This window comes from Lampris incognitus, chromosome 20 (assembly GCF_029633865.1).
Source record: "Lampris incognitus isolate fLamInc1 chromosome 20, fLamInc1.hap2, whole genome shotgun sequence".
In the NCBI taxonomy this organism is placed as follows: Eukaryota; Metazoa; Chordata; class Actinopteri; order Lampriformes; family Lampridae; genus Lampris; species Lampris incognitus.
This window is the reverse complement of record NC_079230.1, coordinates 2,236,966-2,246,965: the sequence shown is the minus strand read 5'-3', so window position 1 is coordinate 2,246,965 and position 10,000 is coordinate 2,236,966. Positions and strand designations below refer to the sequence as shown.

General features: G+C 50.6%; 1 protein-coding gene across 1 annotated transcript in view; it reads right to left on the bottom strand.

The window, feature by feature from the left end:
- The window catches only part of plod3 (procollagen-lysine, 2-oxoglutarate 5-dioxygenase 3), a 44,483-nt gene extending 35,758 nt beyond the window's left edge, over positions 1-8,725 (bottom strand). Inside the window, exons 1-3 of the mRNA XM_056300023.1 lie at positions 8,518-8,725; positions 2,697-2,788; positions 1,319-1,455 (exon numbers count right to left, since the gene is read on the bottom strand). Of these exons, the coding sequence (XP_056155998.1) occupies positions 1,319-1,455; positions 2,697-2,788; positions 8,518-8,602 (314 nt within the window). The 5' untranslated portion in view covers positions 8,603-8,725. The remainder of the gene's footprint in view (positions 1-1,318; positions 1,456-2,696; positions 2,789-8,517) is intronic.
- Between the last annotated feature and the right edge of the window lie 1,275 nt (positions 8,726-10,000).

Below are 10,000 nucleotides of genomic sequence, written 5' to 3'. Positions count from 1 at the left end.
GAGGACTAGACTACGGGAGTAAACCCTTACACATCAATGGCCACAGTGCTGTTGTTTTGTGTTTTTCTTGCCCTTTTGTATGTGTTTAAGTGGGAGAGTACTGCTGGCGTCCTGTGTGGCTGCCGCTTCTCCCTCTTGTAGCCCCCCTTCCCATCCACCCCTGTATGTCTGCCCCCCCTTCCCATCCACCCCTGTATGTCTGTGTTGTGTTTATCTGTTGTCTTGTTTCACCCCGTTTATTGTAAAGCCACTTTGAGTGTTAGAAAAGCACTATACAAGTTTGATTTATTATTATTATGAGTAGTAGTAGTCACAGTAGTAGTAGTAGTCATAGAAGTAGTAGTAGTAGTAGCAGCAGTAGTAATAGTGGTAGTAGTCATAGTATTTGTAGTCATAGTAGTAGTAGTAATAGTAGTGGTAGTAGTGGCAGTAATAGTGGTAGTAGTAGTAATAGTAGTCATAGAATGAATAGTAGTAGTAGTAATAGCAGTGGTAGTAGTCATAGAATGAATAGTAGTAGTAGTAATAGTAGTGGTAGTAGTCATAGAATGAATAGTAGTAGTAGTAATAGCAGTGGTAGTAGTCATAGAAGTAGTAGTAGTAGTAGTCACAGTATTAGTCATAGTTGTGGTAGTAGTCATATAAGTAGTAGTGGTTATAGTAGCAGTAGTAATAGTAGTGGTAGTAGTCATAGTAGTAGTAGTAGCAGCAATAGTAGTAGTAGTAGTAATAGTAGTAGTAGTAGGATATCTATAAACACAATAATAACACTTAGTGAAAAAAGCTTTGTTGACTGAACTTTCTATTATCTTGGGCTACAGTAGAACGTTGGAGAATATAATGTTAAAATATCATCCAGCCATACTTCACCACTGTGTGAGTAAGGAACCCTCTATCTTGGGCTACAGTAGAACGTTGGCAGACAACAATGTTAAAATATCTTCGGTATCACCCATACTTCACCACTGTGTGAGTAAGGAACCCTCTATCTTGGGCTACAGTAGAACATTGGCAGACAACAATGTTAAAATATCTTCGGTATCACCCATACCTCACCACTGTGTGAGTAAGGTAAGGTAAGAACAAGTGTTATCTGCACATCATAACATTACCTCATGGTCTGCTCCATGTGCCGACACCAACCCCATCATAGTTGCAGTCTCTAACTGATGCAAGATACCTCCCCCCACCCCCACCCCGAGAACTTGAGTATTTCAGTAAAGGAGTCCTCAAGTTGTAAAACTATGCACTTGTGCAACCCTGAACACACACACACACACACACACACACACACACACACACACACACACCAAGTTACCTGTCCACGAACAGAATGACCATGTCCTGTTTGTCAGAGTGTTTGAGGAGCTCACTCTTCAGCCACCTGACCTTCTGACCTCCACCCACTGTGTGTGCTACGTCACCTCCCCTCCATTCCTCACCCAGACCGAGAACCTACACACACACACACACACACACACAGATTGAGCTCAAATCTATAAAGTGTGGATTTAGAACCCGTCTTTACACAAAGTAAACGTTGTCACTGTGAAGCTCCTCCCACACAGTCTTATTGGCTGCCGACATAATCCTATAGCTTCACATGTAAACACACAGAACACATGGACAACACAACACAGCATCAATGAACCAACTTCAGTATTTAGTACACAGTAATTTCAAACCAACATCCTTAAAACACTCAAAGCTGTTCTGTGGTGTTGGCTGTAGAAGCATCCAGTCCCTGAAACTGGTGACTACATCAGTCCCTTTAACTGGTAACTACATCAGTCCTACATCAGTCCCTTTAACTGGTGACTACATCAGTCCCTTTAACTGGTGACTACATCAGTCCTACATCAGTCCCTTTAACTGGTGACTACATCAGTCCCTTTAACTGGTAACTACATCAGTCCTACATCAGTCCCTTTAACTGGTGACTACATCAGTCCCTTTAACTGTTGACTACATCAGTCCCTTTAACTGGTAACTACATCAGTCCTACATCAGTCCCTTTAACTGGTAACTACATCCGTCCTACATCAGTCCCTTTAACTGGTGACTACATCAGTCCTACATCAGTCCCTTTAACTGGTGACTACATCAGTCCCTTTAACTGGTGACTACATCAGTCCCTTTAACTGGTGACTACATCAGTCCCTTTAACTGGTAACTACATCAGTCCTACGTCAGTCCCTGTAACTGGTGACTACATCAGTCCCTTTCACTGGTGACTACATCAGTCCTACATCAGTCCCTTTAACTGGTGACTACATCAGTCCCTTTAACTGGTAACTACATCAGTCCTACATCAGTCCCTTTAACTGGTGACTACATCAGTCCCTTTAACTGTTGACTACATCAGTCCCTTTAACTGGTAACTACATCTGTCCTACATCAGTCCCTTTAACTGGTGACTACATCAGTCCCTTTAACTGGTGACTACATCAGTCCTACATCAGTCCCTTTAACTGGTGACTACATCAGTCCCTTTAACTGGTAACTACATCAGTCCTACGTCAGTCCCTGTAACTGGTGACTACATCAGTCCCTTTCACTGGTGACTACATCAGTCCTACATCAGTCCCTTTCAGTGGTGACCACTGCTCTGTGGTCTTTTTTGTGTGTGTATGTGTCTTTTTTATTGTAATGTGCATGTTGGTTAGTTTATACATGTGTGTGTGTGTGTGTGTTACCTTGACAGTATAGTTAAATTCTCTGGTGGTCCTCATAAAGCGTTTGAATCCATCCGTCTCTTCCGTAGCAGCTGTTATCACCAACAAGTTATCTACACACACACACACACACACACACACACACACACCAGTGAGAACTCCCAATTCTGAAGATGGTTTGGTTACTGTCTGAGAGATGTCGGCCATTTTGAGCCATGACGGATTGGAGCTGTAAGCAGACAGTAGTGGTGATGGGTGTGTGTGTGTGTGTGTGTGTGTGTGTGTGTGTGTGTGTTGGAGCTCTAGTTGTTTTCCAAGGTTTCGTACTGAAATGCAGTTCTAAGTCTCTACAGCTGGAGTTTGTAGTGATGTGTTGTCTATGCCAGGAATTTCACTAACACCACTTTGTCCCTGCCGAAATGATTCTATGTAATGATCAATAAATACCGCCTGATATCGAGGACAGATGCATTACTTTTACTGAGCGGTGCAGACCTAGACCATTAGTCCAGTGTTCATGAACTAATCAAATAAGACAGAATCGGTTTTTTCCACACTGTTAAAAGAAACGCAGGCTTCCATGGGCCAAAAATGCAGTAATCATGTCTTCTGGTATCAAACTTCAGACATCAAGCTGAGATGAGCATCAGTGTGGGTCAGCGTGGACTCATGTGCTGCTAACATGTCCTCCACCGAGACACCTTGAAGAGAGAACTGTCTCCCATGTAAATGGCATCTTGTGGTTTGAATGGTTTTTTAACGCTGGGGGTTTTTAACATTGTTTATTTAATGAGCTGGCCATTGAACTCATTCACGTCTCCCCCGCCCCTTTCCTGCCCAATCATACTTGGCCAATTACCCCCCTCTTCTGAGCCGTCCCGGTCTCTGCTCCACCCCCTCTGCTGATCCGGGAGGGCTGCAGACTACCACATGCCTCCTCCCATACATGTGGAGTCACCAGCTGCTTCTTTTCACCTGACAATGAGGAGTTTCACCAGGGGGACGTAGCACGTGGGAGGATCACGTTATTCCCCCCAGTCCCCCTCCCCCCTCGAACAGGCGCCCCGACCAACCAGAGGAGGCGCTAGTGCAGCGACCAGGACACATACCCGCATCCGGCATCCCACTCGCAGACACGGCCAATTGTGTCTGTAGGGACGCCCGACCAAGCCGGAGGCAACACGGGGATTCGATTCAGCGAGTCCTGTGTTGGTAGCCAACGGAATAGACCGCTATACTGCCTGGACACTCATTCACGTCTCGTGCTGGTAGAAACCCGTAATAAACCAGTCATTCATGTCTGAATGACTCCACATGAGAAGAGAAGATGAATAATCTACTAGTTCCCGTCCTAGAGAGCTACCCCCCCACAACCCTCCAGGCTGTCGAGGAATCCGAGGAAAAAATTCCAGAGTAATTCCTTGGAAAGGTTAAAGAGGGGAGAGGGAAGAGGGAAAACAGGATCTCAACACAAAACCTTCCTTGTCCTGCAAGTCTCAAGTCACTCCTCTACAACCAACGTGAGGCTGTGGTGTAGGCACACATCACAGTGTGGCGGGCACCGAGACGATCGGGTGGGGCTAGCCCGTCCAGCACCAGTCATATTCTACAGGTTCTGAAACACACGCTATCCCGTCCAGCACCAGCCATACTCTACAGGTTCTGAAACACACGCTAGCCCGTCCAGCACCAGTCATACTCTACAGGTTCTGAAACACACGTTAGCCCATTCAGCACCGGTCATACTCTACAGATTCTGAAACACGTTAGCCCGTCCAGCACCAGTCATATTCTACAGGTTCTGAAACACACGCTAGCCCGTCCAGCACCAGTCATACTCTACAGGTTCTGAAACACGTTAGCCCGTACAGCACCAGTCATATTCTACAGATTCTGAAACACGTTAGCCCGTACAGCACCAGTCATATTCTACAGATTCTGAAACACACGTTAGCCCGTCCAGCACCAGTCATACTCTACAGATTCTGAAACACGTTAGCCCGTCCAGCACCAGTCATATTCTACAGGTTCTGAAACACACGCTAGCCCGTCCAGCACCAGTCATACTCTACAGGTTCTGAAACACGTTAGCCCGTACAGCACCAGTCATATTCTACAGGTTCTGAAACACACGCTAGCCCGTCCAGCACCAGTCATACTCTACAGGTTCTGAAACACGTTAGCCCGTACAGCACCAGTCATATTCTATAGGTTCTGAAACACACGCTAGCCCGTCCAGCACCAGTCATACTCTACAGATTCTGAAACACACGCTAGCCCGTCCAGCACCAGTCATACTCTACAGGTTCTGAAACACACGTTAGCCTGTCCAGCACCAGTCATACTCTACAGGTTCTGAAACACACGTCTTCACATCTTTTTGTGACTAACTGAAGCAAACTGCTTTGTGTAGCCATGATTTTTATCTGGACCTACATCACAAGCAGCTAGCTAGCAGGAAGCAGCTACTGCTCCTCTGTGCAGTGGGCGGGCTGGACACTGAGGGAAAGAGGAGGGGCTGCTCACTAGCTGGCATTTGTGAAATGCACTGCCACTCAAAACATCTGACCTAGGGGCGTCCAGGTAGCGTAGTGTTCTTTTCCATTGCATACCAACACGGTGATCACCGGTTCAAATCTCTGTGTTGTCTCTGGCTTGGTCGGGCGTCCCTACAGACACAATTGGCCGTGTCTGTGAGTGGGATGCCGGATGCGGGTATGTGTCCTGGTCGCGGCACTAGCGCCTCCTCTGGTCAGTCGGGGTGCCTGTTAAGGGGAGGAGGGGGAACTGGAGGGAATAGTGTGATCCTACCATGCGCTACGTCCCCCTGGGGAAACTCCTCACTGTCAGGTGAAAAGAAGCGGCTGGTGACTCCACATGTATGGGAGGAGACATGTGATAGTCTGCAGCCCTCCCCGGATCAGCAGAGGGAGTGAAGCAGAGACCGGGACGGCTCGGAAGAGTGGGGCAATTGGGCAAGTACAATTGGGGAGAAAAAGGGGAAAAAAATAAACATCTGACCTATCATCATCATATGGTAAACCGGAAGCAAGGCACAAGACGGTTTTATTTTATTGGTCGTGTAGTCAGATGACTGAAACAGTCTTCACTGACTGCTAGTCACTGGATGAGCCAGCAAAAAAGGAAGCCTTCTGACTGGGTTGGCCTGGGGTGAAGTGGGTGGGCCCAGGCCCTCATAGGCCCACCCACAGCTACGCGGCAGCTGTGTGGTTTAAAGTGTGTGAGCGAGTCTAAGAAAAGATCCATTCACATGAGAAGTTAAGAGACGGAGGGAGAGAGAAAGAGGGAAAAGAGAGGTGAAGCCACTCAGAGACAAGGTTACTACACTTCTCCTCGGCTTCTTCTCGCAGTGCTGGGCAGCAACAGATAAGTGATTTCTATAGAGAGACAGAGAGAAAGACAAAGAGAGAGAGACAGATAGAGACAGACAGACAGACAGAGAGAGACAGAGAAAGAGAGACAGACAGCGAGAGAGACAGACAGAGACTGAGAGACAGAGAGCTGGGGACATGACGAGACAGAGTCAAAGATGAGAGTGAGATAAGCAGATTTAGTAAGAGCTGAATTCAGTCATGAAAACAGGTTTAAGATTCTGGATTGAGGAGAATGGGTCATTGTAGAGCAGGGATGGGCAGCATGGTCCAGAAAGGTCCAGTGTGGGTGCAGGTCTTTGCTCCAACCAAGCAGTTACACACCTGAGTGTATTAGTCAACCAATAGTCTTTGCTAAGGACCTTGATTTGTAGACTCAGGTGTGTAACTGCTTGGTTGGAACAAAGACCTGCACCCACTCCGGACCATTCTGGACCATGCCGCCCACCCCTGGTCTAGAGAGACGACATGATGTTCCACATCTGATGGACGTTCCAGTGTATTCAACCGTATGCAAGTAGTGGAATTAATGAACAGGGCTGTGCCACTGTGGTTATGCTGATAATGAACCTGTATGTGTGTGTGTGTGTTTACTGGTTTTCTCTATTAGATGTGTGTTGACCATCTGTGGTCTAGTGTGTCTGTATGTCTGTCTGTCTCTCACTTGGTCAAGTCACTCACACACACACACACACACACACACACACACACACACACACACTCTTTACCTTCTATCAACAGTAGTGTGTCATAAATTGCCCTAGCGGTCCTGGGTGCTAGGTAGGAGGAGGAGGAGGAGTTTTGAGTTTTGTCTTCACACAGTAAACAGAGAGAAGGTTTTACACCTGTGTGTTCAGATGAATATTCACTCCACTAGCCTGCGGACAACACCACACACCTGTAAACCACACAATCACTACAAGTGCAAGAGCCAGACAAGGTGGCTAGAATAGACTATCCCCTGGTGGTGTCTTTATGTCAGCCATGGATTCTGGCAGCTAAAAGCATCACGGAGTCCAGACGCCTTCTTCTGAACCCTTCGCCGGCTGTGTGAACTAGCAGGCTGTGCTGCAGCGTAGCTACTCTGATCTACCCGTCGGCCCTCTGTCCGTCTTACCGACCAGAAACTGGACACCTACGGCATCCTTCCCTTTACCGGCAATGGCAGCTTCGTGTCCAACGTTCCCTGGAATTCGATTTGAAAAACCCTTCAAATGACCTGACATGGCTGCTGCTTGCGCTGGATATTTGCAGGGGACCCCCCTGGATAATTGCAGGGGACCCCCCCCCCCGCGCGCTGGATATTTGCAGGGGACCCCCCCGCGCGCTGGATATTTGCAGGGGACCCCCCCCCCCGCGCGCTGGATATTTGCAGGGACCCCCGCGCCCCCCCCCCCACATAATTGAGGAATTACCAGAAGCAGAGCGCAGCTCTGTAAGAAGCCATTAAAGCGCGGGTCGCGCCGCTAGGTGCGCCTCAGAGGACGGCTGGCTGCTGCAGCCCCATGGTCCGAGGCGGACGTCTGCTGTCCCCATAAGCCACAAAGCTTCCATGGAAACACACGTGACGGTGGTTTGGTAAGTTGGAGGAGCCTGAACGTACTCACAACCGTGTCGGGGCATGTCAGCCCCCCAGCAGGTCGGGATGTGGATGTGGATGTGGATCTGATAGGAGACTAGCTGCGTTGTGGGACTGTTGTGGCCCCCGGGTCATGAAGGCTGCATGAGAGTGAGGGGGGACGGCGCATTCCGCCGTTGTACTTAAGTGAACAGGGGACGTCGCTGATGCTCGTCTCCCATCATCTGCTGCCTGCCAGACGTCACGCAAGCCCACGGCCGTGTCCACTACATCAGCCCCACATCAGCCCCACATCAGCGCCCGTGGGGGGGTGGGGTGGGGGGGGATATTCCGCCCCACACGCTGGAACTTGGACTGTGCGGCTTTTGCGCCGCCCTGCCAAGCCGCCTGCAGCTTCGTCTTCCGTCCGTGTTAGGAGCGGCTCGTTCGGCTCGCCGCCGCCTCCTCCCCGCCGCACCGCGTCCTCCCCCCCGCGTCCTCCTCCCCGCCGCACCGCGTCCTCTTCCCCGCCGCACCGCGTCTGACCAGCGGCAGGAACACATAACGCACTTTTACCCCGCGTCCCGTCGTCATTATTATTGTCCTAACAGTCAGATGACAGCGAGAGGAGCCGGAGAAGGGGGAGACCCGGGCCGGCCGCCGCGGGACACCCGGGTCCGCCGCGGGACACCCGGGTCCGCCGCGGGACACCCGGGGCCGCGGGAGACCCGGGTCCGCAGCGGGAGACCCGGGTCCGCAGCGGGAGACCCGGGTCCGCGGGAGACCCGGGTCCGCAGCGGGAGACCCGGGGCCGCGGGGCGAGCCCGGGCCCGCCGCGGGAGACCCGGGCCCGCAGCGGGGCGAGCCCGGGTCTCCTCTCAGACGGGCTTACCTGGAGACAGCCTGCGCTGGTCGGCCGACACGGAGCTCTGGACGAGGACGAGGACAAGCAGACGGAACAAACAACTGCTGGACATTTTGACGGACTTTTAAAAAAAGCCGCTGTCCGCTTGAATACTTGCTCCAGAAACTTCTCCGCTTCTCTTCTTCTTCTTCTTCTCCTCCTCCGCCGCCTCCTCCTTTCCTCCGACTCGCTCCGGTTTTCCAACTACCGCGAGAGCTCCGCGGCCTTCCGGGGGAGACGTTTTGTCAACACTGGACAGCGCCCCGCCTACTTCCAACACCTCGACCAATGCGTTACGCAGAAACATTGACAGACCCAACGTCGACCAATTAACGCTCTGAAACGACAACGGATGAGCCAATGAGCGGTAGACAAATGGAACGGGGGCGTGGTCGTTATGTTTCGTGCCGTGAGCCGCAGAAAGTTCGTGAACGCGGTGCCACGTGTGTGGAGGTGCTGGCCGGCCGGCCGGCCGGAAGGCGGAGCAGGCGGAGCGGAGCGGAGCGGAGTTATCACGTCGTAGAAGGCGTACTGCGTAAATATGTGACAATACGACTACTGCTACTGCTACTATCGGCTGCTCCCGTTAGAGGGCGCCACAGCGGATCATCCGTTTCCACTTCTTCCTGTCTTGTGCGCCTTCCTCTTGCCTCTCTTGCTTTGTCTCCAAACCGTCCAACTTGTGAGAATAGTTGAGCTGAGAAAGGGTTTGGAGTTTGCCACTGTCTCCAAACCATTTAACAAAAATGGTTTGTTGTATGGTCTGGAGACAGTGGCACTGGTGAAAAGACAGGAGGAGGAGCTGGAGGTGGCAGAGGTGAAGATGATAAGATTTTCACTGGGAGTGATGAAGAAGGACAGGATTAGGAACGAGTATATTAGAGGGACAGCTCAGGTTGGACGGTTTGGAGACAAAGCAAGAGAGACAAGATGGAGATGGTTTGGACATGTGTGGAGGAGAGATGCTGGGTATACTGGGAGAAGGATGCTGAATATGGAGCTGCCAGGGAAGAGGAGAAGAGGAAGGCCACAGAGGAGGTTTATGGATGTGGTGAGGGAGGACATGCAGGTGGCTGGTGTGACAGAGGAAGATGCAGAGAACAGGAAGAGATGGAAACGGATGATCCGCTGTGGCGCCCCCTAACGGGAGCAGCCGAAAGTAGTAGTAGGAGTAGTTCAGCTGAAAAATGTTTAGTGACGTAAAACTGAGCCGCCTGAATCCAAATAGTAGTTGGCGCTCATTTTGATGTGTTACGGTAAAAAACAACAACATGAACTGCTGAGCTGGGGGGGGGGGAGAGGGGGCATTCGATAAGTATGAGTGAAACGGTGAACGTTTCCGCTGAGGGGCGCCTCACTGAACCCCGCTGTTGCTGTATGGCCCTCTCCTCAGTTGTACTGCCACACACATGGAAGGTGCCGTGTGTAGGCTACACGTGGTGAATAGTGCACCCGGCAAAATGCCCGATGA